The 20,143-nt window shown below is 35.1% G+C and overlaps 3 protein-coding genes across 3 annotated transcripts; 1 reads left to right on the forward strand and 2 right to left on the reverse strand.

Moving 5' to 3' along the window:
• Window positions 1-1,281: 1,281 nt before the first annotated feature.
• Window positions 1,282-2,907, reverse strand: LOC142341681 (mitochondrial import inner membrane translocase subunit Tim22-like). The gene is made up of 2 exons (XM_075392829.1): window positions 2,581-2,907; window positions 1,282-1,999 (listed from the first exon to the last, which is right to left on the reverse strand). The coding sequence occupies exons 1-2, from the start codon at window positions 2,789-2,791 to the stop codon at window positions 1,653-1,655; spliced, it is 558 nt and encodes a 185-aa protein (XP_075248944.1). The 5' UTR covers window positions 2,792-2,907; the 3' UTR covers window positions 1,282-1,652.
• Window positions 2,908-7,025: 4,118 nt separating this feature from the next.
• On the reverse strand, window positions 7,026-8,930 carry LOC142340980 (uncharacterized). The gene is made up of 4 exons (XM_075391784.1): window positions 8,539-8,930; window positions 8,365-8,474; window positions 7,705-7,964; window positions 7,026-7,481 (listed from the first exon to the last, which is right to left on the reverse strand). Exons 1-4 carry the CDS (start codon window positions 8,926-8,928, stop codon window positions 7,084-7,086), a joined length of 1,158 nt encoding a protein of 385 aa, XP_075247899.1. The 5' UTR covers window positions 8,929-8,930; the 3' UTR covers window positions 7,026-7,083.
• Window positions 8,931-13,364: 4,434 nt separating this feature from the next.
• On the forward strand, window positions 13,365-19,359 carry LOC142340981 (dual specificity protein phosphatase 14-like). The gene is made up of 3 exons (XM_075391785.1): window positions 13,365-14,040; window positions 17,614-17,833; window positions 19,000-19,359. Exons 1-3 carry the CDS (start codon window positions 13,981-13,983, stop codon window positions 19,266-19,268), a joined length of 549 nt encoding a protein of 182 aa, XP_075247900.1. The 5' UTR covers window positions 13,365-13,980; the 3' UTR covers window positions 19,269-19,359.
• The last annotated feature ends 784 nt before the right edge of the window (window positions 19,360-20,143 follow it).

Genomic DNA, 20,143 nt, shown 5'->3' on the forward strand with positions numbered 1-20,143 from the left:
TGCGTTTTTCTCTCTGTTCATGTAGTCAAAAAATGCTGAGAGGTCTCATATGCTTCTAATTTATGATTCAATAAATTATCTAACTCAATGCAGTCAGTTGATAGCAAATAGTCTTAAAGTTCATGATATTAATCGTTTTCGAAAATTTTTTCAAAGACTTCAGTTTTCGTTGTTCTTTTCGTCAACTTGTAGTTTATTCTCATCATTGAGAGGTCCCATACAATTCGTTGTTAATCAAAAACTAAAGAGTCGATTGATATCATGGCGTATAAGCTGTTTTGTTTGTTGCACAATACGCATCTTCGTAATAGTTTTGCTAGTTTTTAAAAGTTGTGTTTCTTTTCAGCACATTCGCGTAATAACAGAACCCAATTATTTTCAAATGGGTCCCAATTGGAATTATTTAATCTTTCGGTACATTTTCAACTGAGTTACTATAAATTAGAATTGAAATAACATTCATATAATAGCTAATGTTTTTAATGGCTTTAATAAATTGTGTTTTCGCACATAGCTCGTAATTTTTTGAGTTTTTCTGCATCTTTAGTCCGTTTAAATGCCTTAGTCTAACCAAAGACAGGTCTTATCGTTTCTGTAATTGCTTTTTAAAAAATTATCAAGAATTATTTCGTTAAATCCAATGATTTTTAAGACGTTTGAAATATTTGTTACAAAAATGTTGACTGATCTTTGAATTTCGCCTCATCATTTCTTCTGGTTGTCGACTCGTTACCTAGTCTAATTGAAGAAAATTCCGATCTGCTGTATAGTTGAGAAAAAGTAAATTTGTGTAGTTAAGTTTTTATCTGGTTGCATTTTGACGTTGTTACCACGTGCCTTTAATTTTAGATAAGTTTGTCGGGAAATGTATGTCGGGAACACGTGCACATTTCAAAATGCCGAAAATCTGCTGTGCCAGAAGTTGATACTTAGCCAGAAGTTCTCGATAAAAGCTTCGCGGTTCTCGATAAAAGCCAGAAGTTGATTACGCGACTCGCAGGGTCACCTAACCATTACCTACCACACGGTTGTTACCATCGAGAAGTAATCAAACTACAAGATGAAGGCGAGTCGGTGAACTCTTTCGAGAGGATGATACAAACCATGTGACAATGTTCTTAATCACCGCTCGTTGTGCTTACAACAGGTGAATAACTTTGAGCATACTTCAATTAAATTAGACTATCTTTTACCCCACTCTTCATACAGCGAGAGTCGCGAGAAAAGATAGTCTAAAACCAAAGCGAAGTTTCACCATAGTTTCGTATCTTGTAGTATTAACCGGGTGCGAAAAGTTAATTCATCGGTATATGCATCTGTTATCGTAACGAGAATTGATTAAAAGGTTCCCAATACCATAACTGAATTTTTTCCACAATAGCAGATGGCGGTATTATTGATATGGCGCAAACGACTGTTATCGCAACCACTGTTGATTAATATTCATTAGACCACAATTTCCCTGTTAATAAAAAATGAAAAGATCAGTCAGTTCAATTTTCTCTCAAGAAGTCGCGTCACGTGCACGTTTTGTGCAACTTTTCACACATCTTTTCATTTTTAATGATTACAAATGTTAACTTCTATTCATTTATTGGAAAACAATATGTCTCAAGTTAAATCGAGTGCAGATATGGTAGTTAATTTTCAGTTCAAAATCCCATAAAATGGTCAATTACAGCAGAGAAGGCCGCAAAACCAGCGGCTCCAAAAATAGCGGGCTTTAATCCACCTCGGAACCCAATCAATCCACCGGTGATTGCACCCGCATACACTCTGTTCCTTGTACCCGAAGTACCAAGATAGCTGTCTATTAAACACTCGGTCACTGCAAACATACATCCAATTTGGCCAAAATTCTTTCCCATTGAGGTAGTTTTCTGGTAGCCTTCTTTGAACACTTCGCGTGTCCTCTGAGGCTGGGAGTCGAGCCGTGTTGGGTCCTGAATTGCGAAGGAGAACAGCCCGAAAAAAGCACCGAATCCAAAGCCAACCACGCCTAAAAACAGAACTGCTAACTTTTCTGCTTTAGCTTTTCTAGCTTTTACTCTGGCAAATAAATAATGAAAATACGCGCATACAAATAGTTCACATAGTCAACATGATATCTCATGATTTCATTAAGTAATGTCTATTCGCACAAAGATTTTTTTTTTACATTTTTTTCACATTTTTTTAAAACCAATTTAATCAAAGGAAATCAAAAAATGTGAAGCAACGAAGCTTTGCGCTTTTGCAGCTGTTCAATGATTGATAATCTTAGTCTGTTTTTCAGGATCATCATCATTGAAGAGCTCAAAATCACAAAATTCAAATTTTCGCTGTTTACAATTTAAATTTTCAAGCAACGTCAAAAATTAAGAGTAACATCAGAAAAATGGTTTAGCAAACAACTTGAGCACAACCAAGCACGATAGTAAGTTGAAAGGAAAGTTGCCCGATAGGGAAGAGTAGTTTAACAGTAAGGGAGAATTTCCATTGGATTATAGACACATTCATTATACATTAAAAATTATCAAACATGGTATTATTCGACGCCGACGAAATAAAAGTGCGGAAAGTTGTCTTGATTCAACGAACCCGCTTGAGCTGCTTTGAAAGGACAGGAAGTCATCATCTCTTGCACCTTGAACTGCATTGGGTGAATGGGCGTGTGACCAAATTTGGGAGGCAACCGGTCGAAGGTCACACGGGATTTGCCATCCTGCTTGCGCCACGCATCCACTAACTCGTTGAAGGTGATCACTTTGGGAGAGGAATTCGAATCACCTCTACCTCCACCACTGCTCATTTTGATGGGTTAATTCGTTACCATAAGGAACGGCTCATCACAAAAACTAAATCATTTTTCAAACTGAAAACATAACCGACTAACGTCTGGCGAATTGCTCCGAAACAACTGGCGAGCGGTTGTCTTCGGTATTAGCTGACTGCTTATTTTTTGCTCTCTGCGCGTTGCCTATTTATCTCGTTTTTGACGAAAAATCAATCAAGCGAAAAATCGCATTAAAAGACCACAGGACTAATATAATTGCTACAACCTCCGCTTGAAGGCAATTAAAAAGTTCAAATTAGGTCGTAGTTTTCTGTTGCAAAATATCTAGGTAGTTGAGAATTTTCATACAAAAAAATTAAAAAAGCAACAAAATACAGAGCACTTCAACTACGACAAATGTATCAAGTCATATAGAATTTAATCAACTTTCCAGTATCGTTCATTCAGCAATTTTTTGGGCAACTGAGAAATTACTGTCACTATTTTCAATTGATCTACAATTGTAGAACGATTGTTACAACTAAACAGGGATACGAAAAGAACTTAGAAACCAGCTAGTTTTTAGCCCATAAGGAACCTAAATAGTTTATGATCAAGCTTGAAACCCATGGCTAAAGTTCAGCCAGAGAAAATGACATGGCTCTATTTAAGTTGAAGTCAACAAAATTAGGTGATTTTTTTGGTTGTGCAGGTACCTCACATTAAAATTTGGCCGATAATTGTCACGCAACGAGATCAGTGATAACAAAACCAACCAAAATTGTTTTATTGCCCATAACTGACCAACAAAGTTTTATTGACACATTATAGTCACAAAATTGAAAAAAATGACAATTTGCATAAAACCTGAAAATAGCACAATTTTCAACTTTTATGCAAATAATTGGTCATTACCAATGAATACACCAAGGAAAACAGACATAAAAAGAGTAGATTGTACAAGATATCTATGTACTGTGAACAAAGTCAATTGAGCATCTATTGAAACAAACTAAAAAATGAGTTAAACAGAAAATTTGAGGCTCAAAAACTTCAAAAATTGTCATTTATACACTGCATTTAGTCCTTGCCCGCATCACAGTAAACCGAGCACCCGAAAGCCAGCTTAGGAAATCTAATGAAACTTAATGCGCACAGGTTTTTACCTGTTTATCCCGTTTTGAAAGAAAAAAAATAGAAAAAACGTGATCACAAATAAACAGATCAACTCAAAACAATTGAAAAATTTTTCATTTACTGAACAACAAACGAAAACTAAAATGGACTATGAATGGATTGGGAGAATCATTAAAAAAATTCAACAAGAAACTTGAAAAAAACAAGTCAAATTGCCGCGCGTGAACGAAATGCCACTAGAGGGAAAGCAAAACTTTGTTCAAACACCTTTTTCTACACTCTACTTTAGAGTTAAAACAAAAAAAACACGCCACAAGCCACTCGATTTTTCGCTCCGCTCCCTGTGTCGGCGAGAGAGAAATAACTTCTAAACCTATAAAATATGGTACCGATCTTAAAACAAGAGCCGGAAGACTCCGGAATCAACTCCGGAAGCAAACATTGAAATCGTCCCGAACTCAACGCTGCACACTTAATAAATTAAACCACTTTCTTATTTTAGCTGATCTCTTTTACAGTTAAATTTTATAAAGAAAACCAGTAAAAACCAAGAAAAAACAATCTACTTCCAAACGTACAATTGCCGGTTAAAATATTTGAGAAATCAGTTTAACTGAAAATTTATAGTTTAAACTATTACACTCTTTTGAAAAAGCCGCACGTGACAAAAAAAATTCTCTCAATGAAGCAAAAATTTTCGCACCTTCGTTCGAAAACCGGTATGAACAAAACCACTACTCTCTCTTCTCTTTGCTATTCAATTTTGCTCAGCAAAGGAAGATCAATTTTTTTCACAAAGCATTGACTGTTAAATCCGGTTTCAAAACGGCAGGAAGCATTAAAAAGCAGCCGGAAGGCTGCGGAATTGACTCGAAGTAAATTTCAATTTACACCGTTACTAACTGATAAAACTATTCACTTCATTATACCTTTCAAATTTGAATAACAGAGGAAACATAATATTAGGGAAAAAGCCAATTGAAAAATTTTCTTGTAAACATTTAATATGTTCCCAATTTTCGACATATCTCAAAAGAGAAAAACCGAACAGAAAGAAAGTAATTTAAGGAGAAAATCTAAGAACCACTCAAATTTAAAATAAAATTCTGTTAGAACAGTGAAGTCTCCATCTGTTTTTAAAACACCTAAGAAACGGTCCCTGCTTATTCATTGGGCACTAACAAGAGGGGGCTTTACAAGAGGGTTTTAACACGACCAGGCTTTACAAGAGGGGGATCCAAATTACCAAGTGAAGCAGTGTCAGGCGAGCAATCGGTCAAGCAAAAACTAACATTAAAAAGGCCACAGGCCTAACATAATTGCTAAAAACATTGTTTGTGAAAGATTAATTAGACAATTAACATGAAAAAAAATTATCAAAGCCAGAAGAATTAGGCAAAAAATCATTAAAAACAAAAAAAACTATATTTCGCCCATTTTCCTCAGCTAAAGTAAATTCAAATTGAAGAAATATCGAGGTCACAAAATCATAAATCATTTTAACCAAAAACTTACCTCAGAAAATAAAAACAGGAAAAAGTACAAAAAAGTAAAAAGTGTCAAAAGGCGAATCACTAACATACCTCAAGATTGCATATAAACTCCAATATATGATTCAGATGTTACAAAATGCTCGTATAGTCGATTCAGAAATGCTCAATCCTACAGTTACTCGTTAATAATATTTAGAAAACGACTTTACCCGAAAATAAAGTGAAAACTAAAAAACTGAAAAGAGCCGCATGTGATGAAAAAACTTCTGTCGCTCAGCAGAAACAGCTCACACTTTTTCTCCCTCACTCGCCAAAACGCGGAACGAATAGCGGCATGGGCCTTTACACCCTAAATTACACTCCTAATAATCCTGTAACAGCAGTCGTAGCAGAGTCCAGTCGTAAAAGCAGATCACCATAACTCCTCTACGAGTCGTAAAAATACAGCGCCCCAATACAATTCACATTCTTTGAAATGTAAACATAGCCGGCAGATTGCCGGAATAGCTGCGAAAGAATAGACCTGCCTGCCATATATTAGAGATGAAACAGATACAGATCTAAATTGAAAAAAAATCGACCCCGCTCAAAAAACTAGGCTAAAAAACATTCAGCGATAAATTAATAAAGCTTGTTAAAATTCATTCCACAGAAGCCTCTTATTAGGGACCTTTACTGCACATATGAGTTCCTTTGACCTTAAACAAATTCAAACTAAACTTAAGTTTTAAAGTGCAAAAGTCATTTTATTGAGTGAGGTAAGTCACGTATGATCAAAATCTAATCACGCAAATAACCTAAAAACTTTAGCTAAAGCGAGTGAGAAATGACGTCACGCGCGCAAAGGCCGTTAGTGAGAGGAAGAAGTCATTCAGAAAATTTGACTTTTTCAGCTTTGCTGTGTGAACAAATGTAAAACGAAAAAAGAGCGTCAGACGACGAAACAAAAAAAAACCAAGAGCACCGCAATATAGCTACGCTCAGCTTACAGCTTCGCAGCTATAAAAAACCTTACCATGATAATCCAATATCTTTGGATTGTAAAAAGCGCAATTTCTTTGAAAAAAGCATCTTGTACATGCGGCCTTGTACATGTGACGAAGTAGAAACCCATAACTCAACTTTCCTTGAGCTGTGTTTGTTTAAGACCAAGTTACCATGTACAGAAACTACTAACATAAAAACGTGAAAGGATTAACGTCGGATGAATTGCTCTTGAACGACAGTCGGGGGCAATTTAATTTAGGGGTGTAGCTTAGGTATTTTGTATGGGTGCCAAAAGGACCTCAGTCGCACCCGAGCCCTCAAGGACATTAGTCGCACATCTCAACCACTAAGCTTCAACGACTTTGAGAGTCAACCGCTAACAGTCGCTTTCATATTACCAAAGTTTCATTTCGGAATGAGAGCAATTGAAATAACTCAAAATGAAGAAGTGAAGCGTGAAAAAGTTACACAAGAAGTCACAGAAGGTCCTAGAACAAACGCGGAAAAACGGTCAAGCAACAATTTTGCATAAAAAAGACCAACACGTTTACAATAATTGTTGAGAGCAATTAAAAATAAATCATAACTAACATCACAGAAGAGCCGTGCGATATCCACTGCACAGTCCATTTGACAATGCTACTTATATCTGGGAGTGTTGAAATAGTTTTTTTTCCAAAATTGCACTTCAAAAATCAAAACACATGAGCGCTATTTAGGCACCCATCTAGACAAACAGATTTCTGAGACAGCAAAATCTTTTACATTAAAACAGTTAGCACTCAGTTTCAATTTGCTGCTCACGTTGCAAATAATCAGATCTTTGTTGGCAACATTCAGCACCCGACAAGCCGCGGCCACTTCAATAGGGGTAAATTTTCGATTAAATAAACACGGGACCCTTTTATCGAGTCCAATAGAACTCTCAGCGATGTCGGATGAGTCATTGCCTTGACATAGTTTGCACAGATTTATAGTTTTGATTTCATTTTCAGATTCGAGGTGAGCTAGTTGGATTAGAACACCGTAGGTTGAGTGAGTAAAGGAAGGTCCATCTTTATACAGGAGAAAGTCGCAGCCAAAGGTCTGACCCGGCCTCACCACCCAACCTAAAACAATTTTTTCTTATACTTTAAAATGCATTAGAATCAGCGTCCATCGGCTCTTCTTCATTAATTTTTTTTCTAATTATAGTTTTAGATTACAGTTTCCATATTTCTACAAAAGGATTAACTATGTAATGGCACCACGTGCTCTATTGCGCGCGGGGCGGGGGGTGGCTGACGTAATGGGGGTATAAACGGAAAAAATCCCAAGTTACATTAGAAATACCTTTTGAACGGTAATAGTAGTATGCACAAAGCCTATAGGAGAAACAGCACTGTCTTCTGCTGAGATATTTGTATAGTTCATCAGAAGTCAGTGGAATGGTGAGGAATCCAAGGTCAGACAGGAAGTAGGTTTCAACAGCAGTCAGTAGAACCCACTGCTTACCATCACTTGTTAGCATATCCTCAAACTGATCATTACTCGCTTCTGAATTTGCATCCGAAGCAATGTTTGGAAACTCTGTTACGTTCCGTTCCAGTGGACTGAACACAAGTTAGCATTTCGAGAAGGCATTATCGAAGAAAATTTTTAAAAGATCTCTTCCACAAAATTTATCAAATATCATTAACAGCAGACAAATCACTACCCACTTGCTTTCTGCATCAAAATCGAATCGAATTAAATTCTTATCTCTGCAACTTCTATCTAACTGCTGTCAAAAACCCTTCATATGGCTATCTTACCAATGAAAGCTGAATGAATAATGGAATAATTTAAAACGCTCATTTTTCAACTCTGATTTCCGCCTTTGGAAACCAATGGCAAATTTAGAGTCCGAGGTAAAAAAAAAGTCATATGAAATGTTTTCAGTGCCAATTTTATTGAAAATGCTATAATTTTGATTGCACAGTTCTATCGCCACGATGTTAAATACCTACTCACTTTTCAGAAGTGTCGTCTTCTAATAAGGAGACTTCAGTATATCCTGAAATCGCTTCACGTATTTTTTGATTATTTTCTCCTTCGACAGGTTTCCCTGATGAAGTAGACGCCTGAAAGACAGCCTTTTCTCAGCAAAATGCTCGGACCCATTGAGCTGGTATTATTTGTTGTAACCTGCTGTTTACATTTGCAACTCGATTTATTTCCTTTATCTGAATTTCTCCCTTTGCTAACTAGGGGCTGAAAATTTTCTTCAACGGAAAAAAAATTTCCCGGGTGGGAAACATCTTCGAGGCATTTGAGGTGTTTGATGCTGCTCTCAACTGAGGAAAGAAAAAGGGTTTTCGTTTTTGATTCATCCATTGATGAGAATGATCCAAAACCACCAAAACGGTCCAGAAAATATCCGAACTCCGGAAGAACCCGTGATCCAACGAAGCCGGATTCAGATATCAGCTCTCCGTGGAAAGTCAGCTTTCGTCCATTGACGATGGGTAACAAAGGGGGGACGTCGTTTTCCGAATAATTGTATTTCTTCCTTCCCCTGTTGATCGAGCTTCTCATAATTATCTCAAAACAAACTTAACTTATTTGGTTTAGCTAAAAAGCAATTTGATTATGATATTCTTGATTACGAAAACATCCATTTGTTAATGTGAAAAACATTAACAAATGGATGTTTAGATTCAAAAACGTCAGATTCATATCAGACAGAACCATCTAGATAGTATTGATTGGAGCCATCTAAAAGGATCCATGATAATTGCAGGCGGTTCTCAAATAAGCAAACAATTCATCAATTCGGGTATCAAAATCCAAGGTTATGAACTTTCAGAAATTTCAATTAAATATTGACAACATGTAACAATTTTTTTTTGCTAATTACGATTTCGTACCATCAATTGGGTTTATAAATAGAAACTTCCATCGCCTCAACTCAGTAACAAATCATTATCAATAAAAAATTCTTACGACAAAGTTAAGTATTCCAAAAACTCCAGAAAAAAACTGACAGATAGTCAGACGTGTTACACGATTAGTGGAACTAATTTTGCATGGATAGAAATTGGTTCCCAAACTTTCAAAAACATTGAGGTGACTGTTTAAGCAAAAATGTTGCCGTGACTGACAAAAATTCACTTCTGCGAAAAAATCTCAACATTTAAGCTTCCTGGCACATCTATACAAAAAAACATTTTGTCAATGCCCGAGGAAAAGTAAAATTCAACCGAGATAATTAATTTAAAATACAAACACAACAGTCTTCGACTTTTTGCCTAATCAAGTCAATTACAACAATTAACTATTAGCACAGACCAATGCACTTGATGGACAAAAAAGTTAGTCACAGGACAGTTGCGATAATGTATTCTAATTACAATTAGATCTGATGTCTGGATGATTTTGAGAAGCCTTACCATTTATGACAACGAAAGAATCGATGATTTTAATAATTTCCAGCTCATAAAAAAGAGAAAACACCTGAACAAGCAAGTAGAATATGACATCAAAGAGTTTTTTGAAGTTTACTTTTTCGAGGCAGTTATCGAGGTTTAAAGTTTTGTGAACATTCGAACAATATCCGTTGTTTTTTAATCACGTTTTCCGGAATTTTTTGCTCAATTTTTCGTCAATTTTGCTAAAATTTGTTAACAGTTATTGGTTTTTCCTAAAAAACACAGAAGACGTTGGCTGAATTGTTTGATCCGACAATTTTAGCTGAAACGTTTTTCAACATTCAGAAAAGTTTTTCAAATTCAGTCTTTTTAAATCAAAATTAGCACCAAAAATGCTTCCTTGGCTCATTTTGCTCAAATTTGCACAAAGTAGAGACCTAAAATTGCTGACATAATTGCGAGAAAAATCCACACAAGGCTGGGTTTACTATATGAGTGTTCTCGAATACATTGTTCTCCAATTTTTGTCAAATGAAAACGATCATAATCCAAAATGTATCATTTATTTTTTCGAACATCAAAATTTTTGTTGACAAATTATCTATTTCGGTAACATTTGAAAAGTTTTTTTGTTATTAACGAACGCTCAGCCATATCAAGGCTGGTTTACATCTCATCGAAGTTTTTGACATTCAAAAATGCGTCTGATTTTATCGAGGGCCATGTCTTTTTTAAATATTACTATCTTGTTCTCTAATAATTACAGACCATGATGATTTCCAATCAAAGGTCAATAATTGACAGCTCCAAGTTATTCGAAAATGTTGCCCAATGACCATATATGTATATATGGTCATTGGGCATTGAAAGACGAGAGCTCTCATTGGCTTCCTCTGTTGATATAATTGAACTTATTCAATCAGCTTAGTTGATAGCTAATGGATTTAATGACCTTGAAAATATTGGTTTTGAACAAATTAAACAACTTTTTGAACTCTGCTCCCTCTTTGTTGTACTGTTTGAGTACTTGTCACTTATTATGATTAATGACATGACCCATGCTGTCTTTTGTGAAGCAGACTGTATTGCCTTTTTGTTTTTATGTTACAACTCATGATTTTTATGACTTTGACACTGTGTTTTTGACACCGGCCAATAACTGAGCTTCTTTATTTTGTCTTTTCGTATAGTCCCGCTAAAATAAGGGCCACTGATATTCAAATGTGACCCAATTGAAAACTCATAATCTTTTCAGTTAATATCTCATGGCGGTAATGGTTTTTTTGTGGGATGTGTTGTGGAATTTCGAGTTCTGGCTGCAGATTTGTGGTCTTAAGAATTAGTCTCAACGAGTAAAAGTTAAAGTTTGCTACCTATACTAAAGAGTTACACGTAAATCTATCTAGTTTATACTAAAAACTTATGGTTGTCATGACTTTGGTTATATGGATTAAAATCAGTGAATTTCTGAACTTTGCAAATTTTTATCTTATTTCTGTCAAAATGTAGCATAGTCTAAGTAAACACAGATTGGATTTTCTTCCTAGGGTAAAAATGTAATCTTTTTGTGGATTTCTAACGAAATTTTACAAATTTTTGAACGAATTTTATGGCTCATATTCTTTGAGTTTCTATAAAATTCTGTGATTTCAGAGTGTTGACCCATTTTTGAATTTATTTTTTTTTGCTGTCTTGTCAGATTACACCATTAATGCGTTTACCATTGGCTTTAGAAAAACACCACAAACAAAAATGTAGAATTTTCTGTGCATAGAATTTTCTGGTTTCAATGGCTTCGATGCCGTTTACTCCCGCAATTTAATAGAATTTTTGATGCATTTGTCGCATTTTTTGTAATCTTATGACATTCTGGATAGGGACAGGTCTTAGTGGCTTCCTACGGAGCTATAAAAGAACTTATTTATTAATTTCAGCTTACAGCTGATGCTTTTTATCGACTTCGAAATAAATTCTTTTCAAATTTTGCCATTTTGTTTTTGTGGGCTTTTTACATAGTCTCATTAAGGATCGATCTAATATATTTACAAGACAAATACAAGTTAATTTATTTCTGGTGCTATTCTGGGCTTTTATTTGATGCTTTATCTGACTCTATTTAGACTTTCCTCTGGATTTATCTGATGCTATTTGACATTGTTATTAAGTGATCGTAAGAAAAATATTTAGTTTTGGTCGTAATTAACGTTCAATTTTTAGACTTTGATTTTATGTTTTCTCCTAATTTCATTAATAGTAAGGCTCATTGATTCTCCAGGGCGGCATTGTTTAAATCATTGTCTGATTAATCACTGGTTATCTTGCCTTCCTAAGGAGTTACATAAGAATCTCTATTTTTGTTGAAAGTTGTATTGACTTCGCACTTTTAATTATTTTCGTTGAATGTTACCAATACTCGTTAAGCAGTGGTCCCATCTGCTTTGACATTATGTACAAGTTGATAATTTTAAATTTAGGTTCCATCTGATGCTATTTTGACTTTGTTAATGTTTTTTTTAAAATAGATATTGAGTTTGCCATAATTAATGTTTTTGTTGTTTGCCTTATCCCGTTTTGTTATTAATGGCAGGCATCATCGGCTCTCTAATGCGGCATAGTTTAGTCCATTTACTGGTCCATTGTTTAGTCAATTATACTAAGCTCACGCAACCGTAACTATAAGTAGAAATTATACACTCCTGATTGTTCCATGAGCTGATAAGCAAAGTTTGCAACGACGCGCTCAAATATATTTGGCTAATATTTATTAGATTGATTTATTAAATTAAACAGCTTTCGCTATATCTACTATACCATTAATAGTCTTTTTAACGAAGGCCTTTTGGATGGTAATTTTGAGGGTAAAATTTGACAATTTCCCCCCTTACTCCCCATTACCTCCCTTATCTTACATCGTTTTACCCCCTAATCTTACATCTTTTGAGGGTGAAATCTACAATCCTCCCCTAATCGTACGTGGTTTTACTCCCCAAAGACATTTACCCTCCTACTCTTACATCAGTTTGGGGGGGGGGGGGGTAATCAGGGGGGGAGGGAGGTTGGGTAATTTCGACACGGGTATCAGCCCGTATGTCACACTTATCTGAAAATGAAAACTAATTCAATAAACTGGACAGCCTCCTTGTTTTATCATTGATGCTTCGACGCTGTGGGTTCATTGATCAGTTAAACATAACTACCGATTTTGCTTCAACTTATGGTACTTTGTGTAGTTAGCTCAACTTGCAGGTTCAAGATAGTTGGCAAAATAAAATTTCCACGGAATTCATAAGCTCATTTCAACCTAGTATAAGTCCATCACAATATTTACAATATGCTTGAGCTGGTCCAGGCGACAGAAAAGGCTTCATACAGACAAAAGTCCGACATGATACTCATTTGCAAAAACCAAATGATGGTTGAGAGCAATTGGACACTCATTAATATTCAAGGATCTTTTTGCAAGCTAATGGCCACTAGATTTTGCATTACTCTTAAACAAAACTGTCTACATATAGAGAGCTTGTAGTACCTTATCCCTAGCCGACTTTGTGCCGATCACTACTATTGCGTAGCATAGAGTTCCCTACTGCTACTAACAAACTAAGCTCGATTGAATTAAAGCAGCAACTAAGTTTAAAATCTTAGGTACACCAAATTGTAGCTAGTTACCAGTTAGCTTTAAATTAAAAGCAGTTTCGTTATATATTTGTTTGCTGATGCTTAATATTCCATCAGAAGCATTTCAGCTGATTACACAAACAAAAAAACGTGCATTCATCTCAATTTCACACGCAGCATTACTTCTCATTGTAATCAAGAGATCTGAAGAGATGAAACAAAAGTAAAGAAAGTTGAACGGATTGTTTGCATTTATTGTCATGAGCTCTTCGAAGCAGAACTAAACTCAAACAGACTGTATTTATTGCACTTCAACACACGATTGAAAACTCAACACGGAGCTCAAAAGTGGTTCATTCATTATGAGCTAATCAAGTTAACTTACGAGAGAGAGAAAAGTTAGCAATTGTATTTGACTGCGCGGTTGATCTAAGTACAGGCCACGTCAATGGTAGAGAGCGGTGAACAAGTTGTTTAATAGGGAGCAGCTGTCATTTACTCTTATTAGCTTTTATTTACCACACAATAAACAACACCGACTGTTGGTCGTCTCTCTCTCTCTCTCTTTATTTTGAGTTAGTGTGTGGATGTTGAGGATAGTATGGATGCAGGAGCTGCCATTTCTCTAATCATGGACGGAGTCTATCTCAGTGGAGCCAAGGCAAGTGTTGTTTCACTCATAAAACTCAACATGGGGAACATTCTGTCCACGCTATTATTATTGTCTAATTTGAGCCGATCTAATGATTTTGCAGGCTATTTCGAAATAGTTAAAAGGTAAAACCAAATTCTAAAAAGTTATAAATTCTCAATTGGTATTAATGAATCATGGTTATCACATTTTCTGTTTAACTTAGAAACCATATCATTTTTGAGCTGCAACTAAGACCAGGAGGCTCGGTAATGTGCGTTCGCACATTAAGTTGAGACCCCGCTCACCTACATTTTTCACTTAAAGAGATAAAAAAAAAATTAACATATCAACATATCGCTCAACAAACTACTAAACGAATAAAACAATCTGCATAAGAGAGCCGATGAGACCCGTGACTAACACCATATGACTACCAGAAAAAAACGGCGATAAAAAACAAATTATCACAAACATTAATTACGACCGAAACTCGTTCGTTGTTCATTTTATGAAAACCATTAATAACCAAATCAAAATGGCATCAGATAAAACTTATACTAAAGAATATTAACCTGTACTTCGTCAGAAAAAATATCGGACTATTCCTCAATGCGACTTGGTAACAAGTGAACAAGAAATGAGCAAAATGGAAAAGTTCAATTAAAAGTTGCTTTTTTGTTGAACAGAACTAATGTCAAACTGATTAGAAACATTATGCATCAAATGAAATGCTTGAGAGATTATTTTATACCATCATAGAGAGCAACTGAGACCTTTCATTATCCAGGATATGAAATACTACTACTAAAAGATAGACAAAGATAAGCAGAAAATTTGCAGGAAAAAATTTGAACGAAAACGCTGTCTCAGCCAATAAACATTAATCTGTCCGCTGAAAAAAATTAATTTCGTTTATTTCCAAACAGATAACGGCCCATTAATGTGATACTGTAAAATGAGCGAACCTGCAAAAATCACGAATATTTTTTGAAAACTGATCGTACCAAGAACAAAGACCATTGAAGAAAAAAAACCGTTACAGAAAGCAAATTTTAGCTCAATGGATAAGGTATGTGACTTGTCTATAGAGATGCTAAGCTAAAAATTAACAGAAATTAAATTGGCAAATCTCAGAAATCCATTGTCTTTTGTTTAAAATTTTCAAAATTCATAGCAGACGTAAGATTTCGACTAAAAGAGTAGACAGCTTATCTTACAACTTCTTCGAAACTAATTGCGCCTGTTATTTGTGGGACTAAGTAATAAGACCTTAAGATAACATTAAATACAAGCCGATCAAAAAAATTTCACAGACAACTTTACAAAACCACAGCGTTGAAGCAATTACGTTTGAAAAACAAAATGGCGAGAGAATCAAATCTTCATTTGCGCGAGAAAATTAAATATTCATTTGCGTCTCTTTTGTGAAACGATTATTTCAAAATGACAGAAAAAGAACCACAAAAATTGAAATGCATCTAAAATTCACAAAATTCATCTAAAACAAATTATCTAAGCCCTGAAGACATAAGTCAAATTGTTTAATCAACAGAAAAAATTCTCTGGGTTCAATAGAACTTTAAAGAAACCTCTCAATGATAAGGCCCATTTCAAAAATGATACAACTTTGTAAAATGCGAAAAAAACGCAGGCCAAAACAGAATGGGATAAGTTCAAGAATACTTTTTTCTGAAAAAATTTATTTGAAAGTAAAAAAAACTCAGCTATATACCGATATCAATTATTAAATTTATTCATTTATCCATAGTTGTCCACTACAACCTTTAATTACCAATATTTGGCATACGACAACAAAAATTAACAACAATAACATGGCAAAAAACGACCAAAACCTGCAAAAGAACGATGTGGCCGCAATTAAAATCATATGTTATGAAAAGAATACAAACTTTTAAATACAAATTTTGAAACGCGTTATCCAATTAGATCGTTAATTAAAGCGAAAATTGACCAAAGAAACAAAAAACCTGCAAAAATGGGCAATCATGCACAAAAATCACAAAATCTTTTATGACAACTCGAAGTAACAAAACCTCGAAGTAACAAAACCAAGAACTCGAAGTAACAAAACCAAGAATATAAAAAATTTCTAAGTTCAAAAAACATTGAAATTTCCTTAAAACAAATACATTCAATGACATAAAAAACATTAAGTAACAACCGAATGAACGTAAGAGGTTCACTGGCACTTCTTGAAGAAGCCATATGGGTTATTGAATAGTTAGACTTAGTAATCAGACTACAAAAAAATAACAATTGAAGGCAAAACACAAAAATTCAGTTGAAATTTACTAAAATTCGACTTTAAAGCCGTAAAAACCATCATGTTCGCTAAAAACAAATTATGTCTACATTCAACCTCGTTTTTACGTAAATTGGAGCTGCCGTTTAAGGTGTGGTTCCTAAAAAGTTTGTCAGTAATTGACATAAAAACCAAAAGCAAAATATTTCGAAAAAAGGCAGCACCAAAATATATTGAAAAATGTGATTGTAAGAATCGATGACAATATCAAACCTGTCCCTGATTTTTCCGCCCGTCCAAAAAATGCTCAACTGTTCTAAACGTTGCGAGTTAGACCAATTGCAGAGTGGAATACTTCGAATTTTAAAAAAAAACAGTGATGATGTATAATTATCGACTTAAGTTTGAAAAAACGGCAAAATTTTAGTTCCAAAAGAATTTTATAGGGCACCGAGTTTCAACTAGCTCTGTTTTGGAGTTTAAAGATGTTATGTCAGCGGTTTTTAGGTCTCCACTTTTGGCAAACTTGAACAAAGTGGGCCGAAAATGCATATTTTTGCAATTTTTGAAGAAAAAAAGGCTGAATTTTGAAAATTTTATCAAAACTTTTGAGCTAAAAAACTCCAATCAAACAATTCAGCAACGCTCCTCTATTGCTATCTTTATGGCTGTGGAAAAAATAGCACTCTACCATTAAAAATTTTAACATATTTTAAATAATATTAGCATAATTGTGTCAAATTTTATCAAAAATAACAGAATGTGAATAAAACTGTCGAATATTCACAAAACTTTAAACCTCAATAACTGCCTGTAAAAAACGAAATTCGAAAAAATCTTTTAATTCCATATTCTAGGATGAACGTGCTTTTTAATGATACCACTCACAACTCTACGATGAATATATCGACCGCCCAAAATTGTCTAAAAAAACCCATTTGAGTATATAGTTCCTCCCTCCCCACTAAAGTGGGGGTCGGAACAAATATCGCAGACACGAATCCATTTGGTGGGTTTGAATAATTACCGATAGTTATCATTTGCTTCGGTATCAAGTTAGAAATTCCTTGATAAAGCTACGTGGAATCTTGTTGTAAAGTTATCTACCAAAACATCAGCAAAGAAACGCTGAATATCATCCGTTGAAACAAGATTTTTGCGGATTTTTTACATATAGTAATGCTCGTTTCTTCAAAACTAATTGCTGCTAAAACTGGAGACTTGCATACAGGTAAAATTTGAAACGTCAAAAACTTAAACTCCGCTATGTCGACATAAGAATTCGTAGCTCTTAATTCTTCTGAAGTAAACAACTGTAAAAATTGAACCAATTTTAGGGTGCAACTGACCACCCTTTCGTGCTATCAAAAGACGTGAAGATGATTTTGACCTTCTGGGACAAACAGCCTGAACTGCTCAACATGCCATTTTATCACGACATAGATGTGTTCAACTTCAGACCCAAAATCATTACAGCCGGCAAGAAGAAAGGCACAATTATTAAATACATCGACATAGTTTACGACAAGATCATCGAAGCTACAAAGACACGCAAAGGTAGAACAAATTGAAATGATGAACAAACTTTTCACAAACGATGGTGCCAAAAAAGTTTTAAAAGACTGATGTAACAGAAGATAGCAGACAAAAAGAAAAATTAATAGGAAATTGCACTTCTAACATTTTCAAGTTTTGTGGTAATTAAGTTTCCATTTGCTACCGTATCTGCGACTCCACTCAATTAAGTCACGGACACGAAGAAAAGTGCTCAAAAAGTGCTCTTTCAATATTTTGTTTGCAGTTCAAGTTACCTATCCTAATTTAGTCCCCTCAAATGTCATTATAATCAAAAACAGTTCATAGGAACAAACAGTATGCTATGACTGGGGGTGGGGCACTAAAGAAAAACCCTAAACGCAAATAAATGCATCAAACAATGTGAACCACAAGTCAAAAACTATTAATGCAACAGCCAGTTGTAAGATAGCCAACAAGTTCTTCAAAGATAACTGCGATAGCATTAAGACCTGTAGCATTTAAAAAATTCCTTAATTTACCAAAATATAACTGAACCTTTGTCAAAAAACTTGACCCAAACATCTAAAAACCACGACCGCTTCCCAGAATACTCCAATTTACCAAACGGCTTCAAATGCCTTCAGAACGTATCAAAGATTTTGAATGCGGTTTTTATTATAGATTTAAATGATTTGTTTTTCAGAGCTGAACAATCGCGCAAAACCAACTGCACCGAAACTTTCACGCATATATTTAACTGAACTGAACTGTATGTAAAGTTCTCAGTTCGCTTCAAGCACTCTGTTCCAATTGTGGAGACATTAGAAAATAATCTTGGTTGAAAAAAGTCTCCAATCACATCGATATAGTAGATATAATTGATCTAAATATTCAAACATTTTTTATATATACCGAGAGACAAGAAATGAATTCTCTTCTGAAAGAATGTTCTTCCGAAACCTTAAAAAACATTTCAGCAAATATTGTACAGATGACATAAGGCTACTTATCAATGGTTCTTTTTGACTAAGTAAAACAAGATTTTTTAAATCATAACTTGCGTTTGTATACAAGTAAAAACAAATTAAATTACAGTTCTACCATTACACAGAGCGGAACCGTATTTTTTTCTCCTTGTGAACAACGATTTTGCTTTTATAGATCGCGACAGATTAGATCAAAAAGTTCTCATATTTTCCTTTTAGGTGCTGTACTTCTTTGCTGTGAAGGTGGGAACAACTACTCTGCAGCTTTCGTAATAGCTTTTATAATGAAATTGAAACACATCCAATACGACGACGCCAAGACCTTCGTACGAGAACGGCGAAGAGTGGTTCGACTATCACAAACAATGAAAGATAATCTTCTTCAATACGAGGATATTTTATTCCCTGAACTGATCGTGGAAAAACCCAAAACCGCCCCTCCCGTAGCAGCCGCAAGCTACGATTCAGATAGCGACAATGAAGATTGATATGCCAAATTATTATAGCTTTTATTTCTAACTATCTTAACTTATTTCCGCTTTTATTAATTTGCACTTGAATTAAATTCTACAAATCAAAGTTTCAACTGAGATAGGAGATAGCTAAATTTTTGTCTTACTTTGCCTATCAGATTCTTTTTATCTAACTCTTTTTCAGTAAATCCCATATAGGTGGATGGGGGTCAAGCGATTGGGTGGGGGGAGGGGTTGGGAGGTCTGGACGAGGGGGGTTGGAATAGCCAACTGGAGGAGGAAGATGAGTGTTAGGGGGGGGGGGGGGGGGGTGGGGGGATTGAATGGGGGTCAAGATTAAGAACAGCCCATCCCACCATGAAATTGTCTTTTAAAACAGCTTCGGTCAATCGCATAATTAGAGAAACCGGGGTACGATTTCATCGGTCACTACAACATCGAGGGAAAGAGCTGAATTTGAAAGATTCGTAGGACACTAAGTTTAGGACAAAAAATTAGACTCAAACTTCTTTAAGTCTAAGTTCAATCTTTCAAACTAAGAAATCTAACTTTTGACAATTGAATTTGGAAATATGGAAATTTCTGGATATATTGCTGTCTCTGATCTTCTTGTTGCAGCAAAAAATGTTTAAAGGGTCCAAAAATTCCGACAGTGACGATGAAAAAGATTATTGAAATTGCTCAAAAAAATGAAATTAGAATTGAAACCTTTTTCACTAATCTGGAAAATTGTACTCAACATCAATTTCAAATGAAATTCGACGTCCCGTTTGGTTCTCTAAAGACGTTAGAACAAAATCGTAGTCCCCTTGGGCCTCGTTCCCAGCACTCGGGCGCAGCTGCCTTCGTGCCGAAGCACTAAGTCCCTCGCGCGACTAAGATTTTGTTCT

The sequence above is a fragment of the Convolutriloba macropyga genome, chromosome 6 (genome assembly GCF_964194025.1).
Source record: "Convolutriloba macropyga chromosome 6, txConMacr16.3, whole genome shotgun sequence".
In the NCBI taxonomy this organism is placed as follows: Eukaryota; Metazoa; Xenacoelomorpha; order Acoela; family Convolutidae; genus Convolutriloba; species Convolutriloba macropyga.

Excerpts from the sequence above, each read along its gene's own strand:
- LOC142341681 (XM_075392829.1), bottom strand. The coding sequence starts at position 2,791 with ATGAGCAGTGGTGGAGGTAGAGGTGATTCGAATTCCTCTCCCAAAGTG. Across the intron at positions 2,000-2,580 it reads TTTCAAAGCAGCTCAAGCGG|GCGTGGTTGGCTTTGGATTC; the intron begins GTTCGTTGAATC and ends TTCTGTTTTTAG.
- LOC142340980 (XM_075391784.1), bottom strand. The coding sequence starts at position 8,928 with ATGAGAAGCTCGATCAACAGGGGAAGGAAGAAATACAATTATTCGGAA. Across the intron at positions 8,475-8,538 it reads GTTGCAAATGTAAACAGCAG|GCGTCTACTTCATCAGGGAA; the intron begins GTTACAACAAAT and ends GCTGTCTTTCAG. Across the intron at positions 7,482-7,704 it reads CTACTATTACCGTTCAAAAG|GTTGGGTGGTGAGGCCGGGT; the intron begins GTATTTCTAATG and ends AAATTGTTTTAG.
- LOC142340981 (XM_075391785.1), top strand. The coding sequence starts at position 13,981 with ATGGATGCAGGAGCTGCCATTTCTCTAATCATGGACGGAGTCTATCTC. Across the intron at positions 14,041-17,613 it reads TCTATCTCAGTGGAGCCAAG|GGTGCAACTGACCACCCTTT; the intron begins GCAAGTGTTGTT and ends AACCAATTTTAG. Across the intron at positions 17,834-18,999 it reads AGCTACAAAGACACGCAAAG|GTGCTGTACTTCTTTGCTGT; the intron begins GTAGAACAAATT and ends TTTTCCTTTTAG.